Source organism: Convolutriloba macropyga, chromosome 5 (assembly GCF_964194025.1).
Source record: "Convolutriloba macropyga chromosome 5, txConMacr16.3, whole genome shotgun sequence".
NCBI classification, from domain to species: Eukaryota; Metazoa; Xenacoelomorpha; order Acoela; family Convolutidae; genus Convolutriloba; species Convolutriloba macropyga.
The window spans coordinates 5566144-5582842 of record NC_134472.1 but is presented as its reverse complement, the minus strand read 5'-3'; the positions used below and the strand labels follow the sequence as shown (position 1 = coordinate 5582842).

The window sequence follows — 16699 nt, the reverse complement described above, 5'->3', positions numbered from 1 at the left end:
TAATTATGGTGCGTCAGTACGCAAATCAGACCTGTTCGGGGATTGGAACTGTCCAGGGGTGCGGGCGGGGGGGGGGGTAGGGTTGGATTTAGTCACAACTACTCTTTAAAAAATGAATGAAACATTCACGAAGTAAACAAAAAATGCCTCTTCAAAAATCCGCCATTAAAATTGAGTTATACTTTCTTCCGCCCATTAAATCGTACGCCCGCTTCAACATACAGCCCAAAAAAGTGAGAACGGGCTAATTTTTTGCTATGCTGAGAGCACTATAGCTGTTCCTACTGTCAACACAGAGGAGTCTAAATATCGGAGTGATTGCCGAAAGAACAAAAGATCAAAGTACCGTTACTTCATTATTTTTATTTTCATTTTGAAGACTCTTCATTTTGGTGACTCATAGCGTAGACGAGAAGTAATTCATCAAGGAGCAACTTACAATGACCTTCAAACATTAAATAGAATTAAAAACAAAAATAAACAAAAAACAACAACAACGTTGTTTATAAATGATGCAATCCGATATTGACGTATTTTTGTAATGAGTGTGGACTTCGAAAAGTACGCATTTTTCAATCAGCCACTATCCGTGTTTTATGACTAAGGCTTGGACTGTTTTTAATTTATTTTCCCTTGAATTATTTCTACATGAAATTGTTGAAAAGAAGTTTAGAAGCAAATGCGGTTTCACAGTAGTTAAAAAACTATAAGTCAAAAAATTTCCTTAGCTTTTTTATCTTAAAAAATCATTTTTGTTTATATGTTTATTATTAAAACAAGGGAGGAGAGACAATAACAGCGATAAACAAATAGTACTTCAAGGGCGGACAAAAACTGTCCAAATTGTTAAGCGTTCATTCAAACGCAACATGGAAACAAGTCAGTACAGTACTAAATTCGAAGTTAATACAGCTATATCAAAAAGTTTGTTATTGCTTCTGTCAGCATTCAATTTAAATAGAAGGAATCAACTGCTAAGAAAAAAAATGTTGTTGATGTTTCAAAAAACGATGAGAAAAATGGTGTTTTCCCTCCTTTCATAAAGAAAAATTGCGAATTAACTTTCAGGTTTTCAAACCATTTCCAGAAACATTGATAATTACCGTCTCGGGTCTAGAAAAAAAACCCCACGGGAAAAAACCCACTTTTTTTAGATAGGAAATAAACCCCCCACGGAAAAAAAACCCACGGAAAAAAAACCAACGGAAAAAAAACCCCATTTTAAAATTAAATTTCGGTCGTGATAATTTGTTCGGTTGTGATAGTTTCATATAAAGTTGCACGGGCCATTGAGGCATGGCCTTGGCCCGCGAGTCATGGCCAAACGCGCTAAATGCGCAGCTCTTTAATAATAAATATAGGGTTTATTTCCGTGGGGGTTTTTTCCTATCTAAAATGAAGTGGGGTGCTTTCCGTGGGTTTTTTCCGCAACCAACTTTCTCTGGATTTTAAAAAGCTAAAAATTCACACTGTATTTCTGTGCCTCTTCTTCGCAGAATTATATCAGATATGGAGTTGAGAATCAATAATCGTAAAAAATTTCATCAAATAATATTAGTTGGACATGTGAAGCCAGTCGAAATTTTTGTTTTCGTTTTCGAATAAAAGACTAAAACCCAAACTTTTGTGATTTGAACAACCGTTGATTTTATGAAAAAAACTTGAGGACGTTTCAAAACTGAAAATTCGAAAAGCTTTAAATATAGCAAAGAGTGCTATAAAAATAGTGCGAACAAACAAAATTACATTTTTGCACAAAGTTTGATGTCAACCACAAGTTTCCTTCCAAAAACCATGTCTTTAATCTCTTTCCAATAAATTATATATGAGCTAGTAGAGCTAATAGAAAAAAAACTGATAATAAACAACGGCAAAACTTTTTGTTGGTGCGGTTAATAAATGTTTGAAAATATTCAGTGCGTAAAATCACCAGTGATACAAAAACTGAAAAATTACAGTGACCAATAAAAAATTAACCCACAAAATATAAATTCCAAATTTTTACGGAGATCATATTTTCATATAAATAAAGCAGAATTCTGTTATGAAATTTTTCGAGCAACATTTTAGTTGAAAAAGATATAATAAGGATAAAAATAACAAAAACTGTGTTTATTCTGGAATAGTCTAGATACTGTAAGGCGGAACTTGATCATCGTAGTAACTGTTAAGAAAGCTCATTGATAGTGTTTTTTAACTTAGAAACGTTTATATAATTTTTGAGAAGAAAACAACTGTCACTTCTTACAACCGAATTTCGAAACTCAATTCTTTAATATTATTGGCAGCCGAGCTACTTTATCTGATGATTCATAGTTGACTGGACAACGGATATTTCGAAACTCATTTTGAACCATCGACTTCAATCTGTTTTTTATTTTCTTGCAGATAAATGCAAAGATAAAGCGCCGCAGAGAAATATTAAAAATTCATTTGTCAAAATTATTGATGTTGTTCACGGATGTTCTTAATGAATCTTGGCAGTCTGTTTCGTTTATAAGCATATACATTTTTTTTCTTTTTAATCAGTTGATTTTTTTAATCTGAAAATTTTGTTCGGAATTTTGAAGTTTGATTTTCGTTTTGTTCTTTCTTCACAATAAATAATTTTGTGTTATTCATTAAAAACAATTGTACTTTTGTTCAGAATAATTCTATTCGCACTTTGTCTATCAATTGATAAAAGGCAACACGCCAGCTTGTAAAGAAAAACTTTTCTTTGAAGTTAGCAGGCAGATTTGAATACTTTATTTTGTTACGCAAGACTTATAATTTTTTGAGGCTTTTAATTATGAAATGGAAAAATCGCTCATAAACATGATGCAAAAAGTTGAAAAACGGGAAAATTGTTTCAAACTAAAATAGATAAGACTCCCTAAACGTTTTCCTAGAAATAGGTTCACTTAGTCGTGTAGATGAGCCGAGCCTCTTCAAAAACTTTGGTTAGCCTTACTAGAAAGTGATATTTCACTAAGACACATGAATTTAACCATCGAGTCAATTGAATTTCTACATTCATTTTAATCTTGAATGACAGATTATCATAACACTTGTTATTCTCTGAAGCTTTCGCTAATCTGCTTTTTGCTGTTTTATGAAAAAATGTGACATTTTACATGTTGCCGCAATATGTACACGTTTTATAGAACTTTGGAAAATCTTGCATTTAACATTTAATGGAAAGTTATGAAATAGTAGACAAAATTAGCGGATAATTTTGTAAGACTTGAGAAAGGTGATAAAACATATGTAGCATTAATGTACTATTAATGGCTTTTGCTACGATTTAAAAATTCGAGATATATACTCATTTTACACTAATGCTCACTTAAAGTAACTATATTATCAAATGAATCCTTATAAGTGAGAACGGGCTAATTTTTTGCTATGCTGAGAGCACTATAGCTGTTCCTACTGTCAACACAGAGGAGTCTAAATATCGGAGTGATTGCCGAAAGAACAAAAGATCAAAGTACCGTTACTTCATTATTTTTATTTTCATTTTGAAGACTCTTCATTTTGGTGACTCATAGTGTAGACGAGAAGTAATTCATCAAGGAGCAACTTACAATGACCTTCAAACATTAAATAGAATTAAAAACAAAAATAAACAAAAAACAACAACAACGTTGTTTATAAATGATGCAATCCGATATTGACGTATTTTTGTAATGAGTGTGGACTTCGAAAAGTACGCATTTTTCAATCAGCCACTATCCGTGTTTTATGACTAAGGCTTGGACTGTTTTTAATTTATTTTCCCTTGAATTATTTCTACATGAAATTGTTGAAAAGAAGTTTAGAAGCAAATGCGGTTTCACAGTAGTTAAAAAACTATAAGTCAACAAATTTCCTTAGCTTTTTTATCTTAAAAAATCATTTTTGTTTATATGTTTATTATTAAAACAAGGGAGGAGAGACAATAACAGCGATAAACAAATAGTACTTCAAGGGCGGACAAAAACTGTCCAAATTGTTAAGCGTTCATTCAAACGCAACATGGAAACAAGTCAGTACAGTACTAAATTCGAAGTTAATACAGCTATATCAAAAAGTTTGTTATTGCTTCTGTCAGCATTCAATTTGCATAGAAGGAATCAACTGCTATGAAAAAAAATGTTGTTGATGTTTCAAAAAACGATGAGAAAAATGGTGTTTTCCCTCCTTTCATAAAGAAAAATTGCGAATTAACTTTCAGGTTTTCAAAACATTTCCAGAAACATTGATAATTACCTCTCGGGTCTAGAAAAAAAATCCCACGGAAAAAACCCACTTTTTTTAGATAGGAAATAAACCCCCCACGGAAAAAAACCCACGGAAAAAAACCAACTGAAAAAAACCCCATTTTAAAATTAAATTTCGGTCGTGATAATTTGTTCGGTTGTGATAGTTTCATATAAAGTTGCACGGGCCATTGAGGCATGGCCATGGCCCGCGAGTCATGGCCAAACGCGCTAAATGCGCAGCTCTTTAATAATAAATATAGGGTTTATTTCCGTGGGGGTTTTTTCCTATCTAAAATGAAGTGGGGTGCTTTCCGTGGGTTTTTTCCGCAACCAACTTTCTCTGGATTTTAAAAAGCTAAAAATTCACACTGTATTTCTGTGCCTCTTCTTCGCAGAATTATATCAGATATGGAGTTGAGAATCAATAATCGTAAAAAATTTCATCAAATAATATTAGTTGGACATGTGAAGCCAGTCGAAATTTTTGTTTTCGTTTTCGAATAAAAGACTAAAACCCAAACTTTTGTGATTTGAACAACCGTTGATTTTATGAAAAAAACTTGAGGACGTTTCAAAACTGAAAATTCGAAAAGCTTTAAATATAGCAAAGAGTGCTATAAAAATAGTGCGAACAAACAAAATTACATTTTTGCACAAAGTTTGATGTCAACCACAAGTTTCCTTCCAAAAACCATGTCTTTAATCTCTTTCCAATAAATTATATATGAGCTAGTAGAGCTAATAGAAAAAAAACTGATAATAAACAACGGCAAAACTTTTTGTTGGTGCGGTTAATAAATGTTTGAAAATATTCAGTGCGTAAAATCACCAGTGATACAAAAACTGAAGAATTACAGTGACCAATAAAAAATTAACCCACAAAATATAAATTCTAAATTTTTACGGAGATCATATTTTCAAGTAAATAAAGCAGAATTCTGTTATGAAATTTTTCGAGCAACATTTTAGTTGAAAAAGATATAAAAAGGATAAAAATAACAAAAACTGTGTTTATTCTGGAATAGTCTAGATACTGTAAGGCGGAACTTGATCATCGTAGTAACTGTTAAGAAAGCGCATTGATAGTGTTTTTTTAACTTAGAAACGTTTATATAATTTTTGAGAAGAAAACAACTGTCACTTCTTACAACCGAATTTCGAAACTCAATTCTTTAATATTATTGGCAGCCGAGCTACTTTATCTGATGATTCATAGTTGACTGGACAACGGATATTTCGAAACTCATTTTGAACCATCGACTTCAATCTGTTTTTTTATTTTCTTGCAGATAAATGCAAAGACAGAGCGCCGCAGAGAAATATTAAAAATTCAATTGTCAAAATTAATGATGTTGTTCACGGATGTTCTTAATGAATCTTGGCAGTCTGTTTCGTTTATAAGCATATACATTTTTTTCTTTTTAATCAGTTGATTTTTTTAATCTGAAAATTTTGTTCGGAATTTTGAAGTTTGATTTTCGTTTTGTTCTTTCTTCACAATAAATAATTTTGTGTTATTCATTAAAAACAATTGTACTTTTGTTCAGAATAATTCTATTCGCACTTTGTCTATCAATTGATAAAAGGCATCACGCCAGCTTGTAAAGAAAAACTTCTCTTTGAAGTTAGCAGGCAGACTTGAATACTTTATTTTGTTACGCAAGACTTATAATTCTTTGAGGCTTTTAATTATGAAATGGAACATTTGCTCATAAACATGATGCAAAAAGTTGAAAAAACGGGAAATTTGTTGCACAGGAAAATAGATAAGACTCCCTAAATGTTTTCCTAGAAATAGGTTCACTTAGTCGTGTAGATGAGTCGAGATTCTTCAAAAACTTTGGTTAAACTAACTAGAAATTGATTTTAAAAAAGTGCTATTTCACTAAGAAACATGAATTTAACCATCGAGTCAATCGAATTTCTACATTCATTTTAATCTTGAATGACAGATTATCATAATACTTGTTATTCTCTGAAGCTTTCGCTAATCTGCTTTTTGCTGTTTTATGAAAAAATGTGACATTTTACATGTTGCCGCAATATGTACACGTTTTATAGAACTTTGGAAAATCTTGCATTTAACATTTAATGGAAAGTTATGAAATAGTAGACAAAATTAGCGGATAATTTTGTAAGACTTGAGAAAGGTGATAAAACATATGTAGCATTAATGTACTATTAATGGCTTTTGCTACGATTTAAAAATTCGAGATATATACTCATTTTGCGTGTTTGCTCACTTAAAGTAATTAAATTATCAAATGAATCCTACTAAATTTAAGGAAATATGTTCAAAGGTCCATTCTCTCATTGAACAAATTACAAAATTATAAATTAATCTTTCAATTGAACTAACAATAAATTAAATTTATTGGTTTTGAAAATCCTTGAAGCACTTATTCATAACTGAATAACGTCGCTTAAACTTTTCGGATCATGCATGAATATGTGTACAAGTACGCGGTACCTTTATCAAAGATACTTGAGCAATTTAGAATTGCCTTTAAGCAATTTTAAAAAATAAAAATAGAGACTTTGATAGAGCGATTTATTATATTTGCTCAAAGACATTAAATATATAGAGCTAACAGGTACTCTAGAAAAATAATTATTTGCAGAGATATTTGAACTACCACATAACTCTGTATCAAATGCAGTTCATAAATCTTTAAAATATATATTAAAAAATTTTGCTTTTTAAATATTTAATTATTTTAATTTATGGTCTTGAAAAATTTTAACAATTTCAATTCATGGCTTAGGAAAGTGGTGCTTTTTCACGTGATCTGACGTTTTGAACGAAGTATTCATTGTATGTTTTTGATTGTTTCTCTAACAAAATACAGAAAAAAAACAATGTTAAAACAAATATTTTCACCAGTTTTGAGAAATTTGAGGTTTTGCACAAAACCTCAGTTTTTTCAATTTCATCAAACCAATTTTCTTAAAACTGGTGAAACCGGAAATCTCAATTTCCCGATAATTTGTGAACCCATTTGCTGTACAAATGCTTAATGTTTTTAATTGTTTTTTTACAGTAACAACCACAAACGCACAATGAATGTTTCTTTTAAAACGTCAGGTCACATGAAAAAGCACCACTTTTCAAGACCATAAATATTTAGAACGCACTAAAAACAAAGACTTAGAGCAAAAATGCACTTGGTTGATTTTAGTCATAGAATGTCCTGATAAAAAGCAATGTGGCACGTGACATATTCAAGCACCACTCCAGTTTTGCCAATATTCATTTTCAGATTTAAAACATTCACCGTCAGTTCTAAATTTCTAAATTGCAATTGAGAAGAAAAAGCTTTTTCTTTTCTATTTCAAATGGCCTTTCAGTTACATGTATAAAGGCAACACATCAGGTATATACGAATATACGGTATAGTGAGGGAGCAATTAATCCAATTTTAGCCAATATAACCAAGCCAGATATATAGATAACAGGTTCTATATTCCCAATAACTCACAATAAAACAGTTTCATGTGACTCAACTCCCCTCTTTTCCATTTTTCCGCATTTGGATTCCCACCCCTTATAACCACTGCCACCACCACCACCACAACCTCCGAATGTGAATGAATAATTAATCCTCCCTTTTCAATTGAAAAGATAGAACAGAAATTAGAAAAACGCACACGGCAAAAAGAAAATTGATAGTTTTTACCCATTAGGAACAAAACTCACTTAGTCGAATCACTTTTTATGAGTTTTATAACTTTTGACTGATTTTTCTAGCTTCATTTCATTTATTTTCTGGTTTTTTTTTCAGACTTTATGGACTTATTTCTTCAGACTCGCTCTTTGAAGTCTTTAAAAAATAGTACATAAACTGCTTAATTATTGATAGTTAGTTGTTTTTAATGACATGTAATTTTTTCAAAAGAGACGACGCTACAGGTTTTTTGTCTCAAAAGTTAATTTGAAGCGGCTTTGATGTTTTAATTAACTTTCGGCAAACCGTTTGCTTAATTTGACTTAAGAAAATTGTCGAATTTTCGCAGACACTTTGTTAGCTTACAAGCACTTTCGTCTAATTTTACATAACTAGGAAAAAGTATTTAAAATTGGCGTGAAGCAAAAGTATATCATATTTTCTTCAGCCTTTCAGCTTGAAATCATTTGCGGAGTTGACAAATTATTTGAACAGCCTGTATATATAGCCAAAGCGTGCGTTTTTTCACTCCTTATTCATATTTAATCAAACAATGTAACAATACTCTCGTTTGTTTTGGGGGAGGTTTTTCCCACCGGTAAAGGAAACACGTGCCTTCAATTTATTGCCATCATCGAAAAATCTTTGATTAAAATTTTTTATCGCTTTACGGCTGAAAACAGCGCGCTAAAAAAGCTTTTAAGGAAGTAATTCCATTGTGAAAAATTGAGGAATTAAGACTAAATTGTCGACTAATTTCCTTTGAAGTGAAAAACCTCTCTAATATACGCAAGCATTCAAAGTGCACTTCATGTTTAGTTATATATGCTAAAAATGGGGGTGAAATTGTATACAGACAATTTTTTGTAATAATTTAGCAAAAAGTGGGCTCAGGTTTTAACTAAGTTTGCTAACTTAGCGCAAAATTAAAAGCGTTCACACTTGAATGGTTAATCTAAGCTCAAAAGTAATTCATTTTAAGAAGTGATGAGAGAGCAGATCCTTTGATGTCGCAAGAAGAAAGAATATTGAAAATGGTGAAATAACGAAGTATTTCTGACGTTAAAATGTTTTGCCATAATTTTTATGACGTCATTAAGTTGTTAAAAGCTTAAAATTTGACGCCATTTCGGAAGCCTCAATGAAAACGAAAACGTAAAGCAAAGCACAGAAAGAAATATAATTTCCTGTAGAGAAGATTTTGAGCTTGGCACGCAAAACTTGACTTCTCGAAGGATCCGAGCGAGTTAAATGAAAAGACAACTTTAATATAATTGTTCCGACTCCTCTTGAGGGGGAAGGAACTATATACTCAAATGGGTTTTTTTTCAGTCAATTTTGGCCGATCAATATATTCATCGTAGAGAGTTTCAGACTGGTATCATTAGAAAGCTTGTCCAGCGTAGAATATGGAATTAAAAAGATTTTTTATTTTTCGTTTTTTTACAGGGAGTTATTGAGGTTTAAATTTTGAGAAAATAGAGTGAAATCCGCTGAGATTTTATTCACATTTTCCGGAATTCTTGATTAGAACTTCGCCAATTTTGCTAAAATTTGTTCGTTTTTTTAGAAAGTGTTGTTGATTATTATTTGTAAACACAAAAAACTTTATTGCAGGCTATTTTTATTAAGTTTTTGTGAAAAATTCTGACTAAATATTTCAAAATTAAGACTTTTTCATCAAAAACAGCACGAAAAAGGTTTCTGTAGTCCAGTTTGAATAAATTTACAGGATGTACAGGCCCAAACACCACTAACACAATCTTTTTAGACTTGAAACGGGGCTTCTTCTACTTCTAATTCCGTTCAGAGTGCTCTGTAATTAAAACTTTGCCGTTTTTTGCTAAATTTATTTGTTGATTATCAAAAACGCGGCACCTATTTTTGGGTTTTCAACTAACAAAATATCAAAATTTGGAACATTCGAATAATTCAGTAATCCTAATAGACAAACAACATTAGCAGGGCTAGTTTTGCACCTATCCTGGACTGGTATAATCCAAAAATAAATCGGATTGTAATCAGTCGGTCTTTATTATTAAAAAAATCGATCTTTTCTACATTAATTAAATAACAGAACATTGCAAAACAAAGCTCAGTAATGATAGATCCAATTGGATTGCTAAATAGCTCTAAATTGCTGTATATAGTTGATTACTTGAAAGCTTATGGTTGTTTTGACTTTTAAAAGTTTTTGGTTTTTAAATAAATAATGACTTATTGAACTTTGTCTCTATTTTTCTCTTAAATTGGTCAACTTGTAGCTTATTGTCAGCTATGAAAGAATGCTTCTTCTTTCTATTGACATCAAATTCAATCCTTACTGCGGTTTTACGCCTTAAGTTATATTTTTCTGGCTTTGATATTACCAGATTTCACATTTTTTGAAAACAATTTAGGTATTTGCCCATTTTTCACGTTTTCTAGTTTTGTCACATTATCACGTTATTGACAGTTCGTATATCACTTTATTGGCTTTTAAAATAAGGCACAATTGTTTATATTAAAATCCTTGAAGTTTTAGATTATGATTTTAACGGCTTCGACACTACTTTCTCGAAGAATCTATTTGAATTTTTTAAATTTTGTCCTTAACTGTCCTTTTTACTTTGTCTTTTTTGTCGTATGAAAATTCCAGTACAATGACCCGGTTTCATTGGCTTTTCATGGAAGAACAAATTATCTGATATTCTGATATTAGTAGATAGCTGATGGCTTTCATGACTCCGAAAACAATTGATTTATAAATTAAAAAGAGACACTTTGTAACTTTGCAATTTTGCTCCCTTTATTGTCGGTTTGTTATCTAGTCTCGTTAATTAGAAGCCAAATATGACAATAATATTGTTGTCAAAAGAAGGTTTCAAGAGGTATTGGTGTCATACAATCTAATTATTTTAAAGAATTCGTTGACTTTATTGGCTTCGACACGTAAAAAAAGTAATTTAAGTTTTGATTTTTGTCAGGTTTGACGTTTTATTCGACTTAAGAAAAATTCTGGATAATTTCAACTCTCAAAAGCTTGCTTTGGAAGAATAAACGAACCTATTTAATTATTTCATTCTGTAATTAATTGCGTTCATGTCTTTGGAAATATTTTGTTCGAAAAAAAATTAAAGTGTTAATTAATTTTGCATTTCTTTCACTTTTATCTACTTGTTACCTAGCTTCATTAATGAGAGGTTACATAATACATTATCGGTGCTCACAGCAAATGCAATCGAACACATTTTGATGGCCATGGTATGTCTTTACGGTTTTGATGGCCATGGTATGTCTTTAAGAAAAATTCTGGATAATTTCAACTCTCAAAAGCTTGCTTTGGAAGAATAAACGAACCTATTTAATTATTTCATTCTGTAATTAATTGCGTTCATGTCTTTGGAAATATTTTGTTCGAAAAAAAATTAAAGTGTTAATTAATTTTGCATTTCTTTCACTTTTATCTACTTGTTACCTAGCTTCATTAATGAGAGGTTACATAATACATTATCGGTGCTCACAGCAAATGCAATCGAACACATTTTGATGGCCATGGTATGTCTTTACGGTTTCGAAAGCGTTTTCTGCCAAGCTTTAAGTTGATTTTTTGTTTGTTGTCTATTTGTTGTTCTTTTTGTAACCGCATAAAAAATTGAATACCGGCAGTTCTTAATTCGTTCTATAGAAAAATTGGTAATCGTACACCTATGGGATATTTTAGTTGATTTCTAATGGTTTTCATTGCTTTTAAATTAATTGTTTTATAAAAAAAAAATAAGCGAAATTTACAATTTTACTGTTTTTGTTCTTTTATGTCTAATTGTTACCAAGCCTTTTCATTGAGTAGTTCCATATCTTTTGTGGTGAATTAAAAGTTATTTTGTTTAATTTCAGTTTTATCTGACGCTATTTTGAGTTTGTTATTAAGTTTTGTTTTTTAAAACGGACATGAATTTTTTGATGTAATTATTTTTTGTTGTTGTTTTTGTTTGATTTTGCTGTTCCTCTTGACTCGCTTTCATAATAATTGCACATCTCATCAATGTAATGCACCATTATTCACTCCACCACTGAGTTATTTGCTTTGGAGGCTATCTTTTCGTTCATACACCAATTTTAAAAAAAATACTTTAATTTTTGGGTTCTTATATGTTCCTCATTTGGTAGACAATCATGCCAAAACTGTGGATGAGCGGGGTCGGAACCTTATGTGCAATTGCACATTACCGGGTTGTCTTGCTTAAACTTCAGTGACCAAATATGATATGAATAGTGTTTTTGGAGTCTTTTCCATATTAGCCCCCCCCCCCCTCCTCATCAGCTCAGTTGTCCGATAAGCCAAATCCCCCACCAATCATGGTAAATATACCATAATGGGAGGCTATAATTTCATGGGCGGGGAGCTACCATGGAAAAGAACCTGGTTTTGGCACGTAAAATTTTCTTGGAGTGGGTAAAGCCGCCATTCAAAAATAAAAATTAAAAGTTATTGTTTCGATTCTCTATTAGGTACTTTCAATTTTTTCAACTAAAAAAACTTTTTTGTGTCGAGGGGTACATTGTACATGAATCTATTGGTCTAGACTCTATGAAGATTCAAAATCAAATTACATTCAGTTCTGCTGTAATTGAAATCATTACGCACGTCTACCGGTACCGAACAAAAACTATTTACAAAGCGAGTGGCGGACGTTTACCGGTGCCGATTTCCGTGAAATGCGGAAAGCGCTTGAATTTCGTGAAAGTTATTTCCACAAAGCAAATAAAAGCCATAAAACGAAAAATCGGACCAATTAAATTTGAAAATTAGCTACGTTCGGGTTTAAGGGCATTTCACAGAATTTTAATCTTTTGCCGCTCAATTTTACAATTTGATGTTTTTAGATTACAAAAATGAGGGATTATACTGCAATTAATCTGCCGCACAATTTTTTGCAAAACACGCTTCCGTCAAGGTCAAGTATATTTTGTGGTGGAAAGCAAATTTAATTTTCAACTTACCTTTCAAAAACAAAAAACACTGACTGCCTTTTCCATATAGGGCACAGCCTTTTCTTCTCGAAGTTTGTCAGTATGTTTCACACGCACAATGTATTAACATAGGAAAAGTGAAATCTGGAGATAAAAACGAGTAAATTTACTCAAAAATTTGGATCTGGTAGACGCCCGTAATGATTTTACAGAAAAATTAGGTCTTTCCTATTAAAGATAAGCCCCCCCCCCCCACGAATATATAGTCCCCATTATGGTATGTTTACCATAAATGGGTGGGGGTGTACGCTAAATGACCACTAAGCAGGGGGGCTATAATGGGAAAGACTGGAAGAAAATTTTTGGACCACTACTAAGGCGAGTGTGTGGACGAACAGTGTCCATCAGATGTACAAATCAAATACATAATACTTTTTTGATCGTGCTACATCTGGCAATTTTTTCAAAAATTTTACTAAAAAAATGCGTACCCTAGTCAAGATCTTGACTTATGAAGATATTGTTCTCGGTCAAAACTGTACGTGAAATGACCGTGCTTGACCGAAATGAGCCACAAAAAAAATTTGCATCGTTTCCGATTGTGTCCCCCCCCCCCGCTTAGTAGATGCATATTATTTGCACTCCCAGACGCACGTGCCATATTTTTATATAATGATTTACTATGCAATGGCGCATGGTCCGTAATGGGGGGGGGGTTGCATAACGTACTGGGGGAGGGGGGCTTAAACGGAAAAGATGCGAATCTTCATGCGAATCTTTGGAGATGTGCTCGATCGTGTAATTTGGATCAATATTGTCCCCCTGACATCACTTTTTCATTCCTTTATAGACCCTAAATCTCGACTAAGTTACGCCAGCTGGCTATACCTGACAGTTTTGACAAATTATGCACTACAGAAATCCAGAACCAGAAGCAGTAATTGATTGTCCAAATTTTTGTACAATTAGGAGGTATAAAGCCAAATTTTCAGTGAGTCGAAAGTTTCATCAATCTCTTTTTTTTCTGAAGAGTTAACAAATAGTTGTCTAACCTTCACTCCGGTTGAGAAATATCTCCTTCTGGTATCCGCCTTTGTTCCTCAGGAACCTAAAGAAGTACCTGACCTCTGTCTTCCTCGGCACTCCCGAGAGAGCGGGACACTTGATGGTTACCACATCGTGCTTCAACACTTGCATCTCCTTGGGGTACGTTGAGGTGAACTCTATGTCGTTCTTCGACTCTGTAACAAATTGATAACTGTGTACTGAAGTGTGCTACACTCAGTAACACTATTTGATAATCTTAGTGCTATTTTGAGAACTTACGTTATAGTGCGTGAAGCACAAACTTGATTTGGACAAAGTCCATTTTAACGTGTGAACAAATTACTAAGTAGTTTTGAATAAGCTACTATTTTAAGATCACTAACTAAAACTGAGAATACTATGACGTGATATTGTCACGCCACACAGATAACACCAAGTTAACCTTGGTAACTCTGTCGACACTGTTATCTCTATCCAATAGGATACTAGAGAACCACGTGTCCGCAAGTATAAAAGGAGCTTGCACGCTCAACTACCAACACTTTTTGGTCCCTGATAACTTCTGATTTAAAATCATACTCCCGTATTGCTCCCTTGCTCAATCTCAGCTTACTTGAGATATTTTTCTAACTTAGAATATTTTGTGACTTGTTCTTAACTAAGAACTCTCTAAGTCATAAAATATTAACTTAGCACAAATTTGGAAATCAGGTAAGTTCAGCTTAATTTCTCTAAGTTATAATTTAACATCTCTCAAACTCTATCTAAGTTACAAGTTAACTTAGAATAGTTCAATCTGTGCTATTTCAATCTTATAACTTTAATTATTCTGTCCCTTAATGCTCGGTTCATATTTGATGCTGTTTAACATAACTTATTAATTCATATTTGCATTTAACTTTCTTTAATACTTAACTATATACCAAGAGTAGAACTAGGGGTTGAACTCTCAAGTTATACATGTGGTCCCGCGATTAACCCCGTCGTTTAAGTATCTAATGTACGGACCAGCAGTATAAATGGTGGTCCCAGAGAGGCAACTTAATTTCTTTACTTCAATTTAACTTGTTCATTTAATAGAGAGAGGCAACTTAATTTAACTTGTTCATTTAAACTATCAGAGAAGCCTGCCTAAATTTAACTTGTTCACTTATTGTAGAAAAGCCATTAAATTAACTTGTGTAAGTTAACTAGTCAAAGGGCTTCTCACTAAAATCCCTTTTTGATTTTGATTTAAACTATTCCTCTGTTCTTAATAATTCTAATACAATAATTTCAGTCCTTTAAACAATGGCCAGTCCTGGTGGTAGTACTCCTCCACCTGCCGTTACTCCCCCACCTGAAACTCCCATAACACATCCAAATCTTTCACTTGTATCTTTTTCAGGCAATGATCCTAATCAGGATGCCACTTCTTTTTGGAACTCTGTAGAAAACAAAATACTCTTTTCACTAGGAACTAGGCCTACAGCACCCGCTGCACAAACTAGCTATGATAAAAGGCAACAATCCTTATTTGGCTCACTTTTAACTGATACAGCACTAGAATGGTTTGAAAATGAAGTCACAGATGCTACAGATTGGAATACTTTAAAAGATGAATTTATAAAAAGATTCACAGACGGTAGAGACCAGTTTAGATTTAGACTTGAAGTTGAGAACACATTTAGGCAAGAAGGAGAATTAATAAAGAATTATCTACATAGAATAAAGAGTGGAGTTGATAAAGGTTGGCCAGAAAAGATACCAACAAGTATTGAAGGTGATGACAATATCAGGAAAGAGAAAGAAATCCAACAAAGACAGCGAAGTCAGAAATACATAGATTTTGCTATAAGAGGACTAAGACCACAAGGTTTAAAACGCAAAGCGCACGAGAAACTCATTGAGAATCCTTCAATAACTTGGACACAGTTTGTTGATCACTTAGTCGTGAAAGACTTAACATTTTCTGTAACAACAGAATCTAGTGGAGCTACAGGAATAGATAAACTTAAAACACTCGAGAGCAAAATTAACGATTTAACCAGTCTTTTCAAAAGCAACGAAGTGAATGCTATAGATACTTCTAGGCCAAGAGACCCTAATATAAAAGGTAGACCTAACAGTACTAGATTCTGTGATTATTGCAGAAGCAATGGTCATTCCATCTCTAGATGCACAAAGAAACAGATAGATGATAGTGTTAACAAATTGAGAAAGGAACTAGTTGAACCAAGAAGGCCAAATATAACATTCTCTAATGATTATAGAAAGAATAACCGAGGCAATACAAGATTCAATGGTCCTAGAAACCAAGGCTATCAACCAAGAGGTGGCTACTCAAACTATAATCCTAGGTTCAACAAGCCTAACTATCAACCACAAAACACATCTTTCAACAGTTATGGCAATAGATTCACTCAACCATACGAACAAACCTTCCCTCAGCAAAACACCTATAGAAATAATGAACCAAATCTTGAACAACAATCACCATCACCACAACAACAGCAACAGCCACAACAAAGTGCTAGCTTCTATACACCAAGTAGAAATAACAATCTACAACAAAGACAATCAAAACCCAACAATATTCAGCAACAACCAAATCAAATAAGTTTCGTTGAAGGCGACGATGACTACGTAAATGCTATAACAGACTTCTTTCCTTTAAACTTTTGAAGTCTCCGAACGCTACTAAAGAAAGTAGTACTAAGTCAAGAATTTATCTCAACTTATATCACTTTGCCACCGGAGACATTAAAAATAATAGTGGTTTAGAAGTAGAATTCATGATTGACCCAGGATCAACCTGCACCATTATCA

At 32.7% G+C, this 16699-nt stretch overlaps 1 protein-coding gene across 5 annotated transcripts in view; it reads right to left on the bottom strand.

Moving 5' to 3' along the window:
- The window catches only part of LOC142339074 (uncharacterized), an 86678-nt gene that overhangs the window by 43080 nt on the left and 26899 nt on the right, over positions 1-16699 (bottom strand). For all 5 annotated transcript variants that reach the window (XM_075388746.1, XM_075388745.1, XM_075388748.1 and 2 more), the window contains one exon: positions 13897-14085. In XM_075388746.1, coding sequence (XP_075244861.1) covers positions 13897-14085 — 189 coding nt within the window. The remainder of the gene's footprint in view (positions 1-13896; positions 14086-16699) is intronic.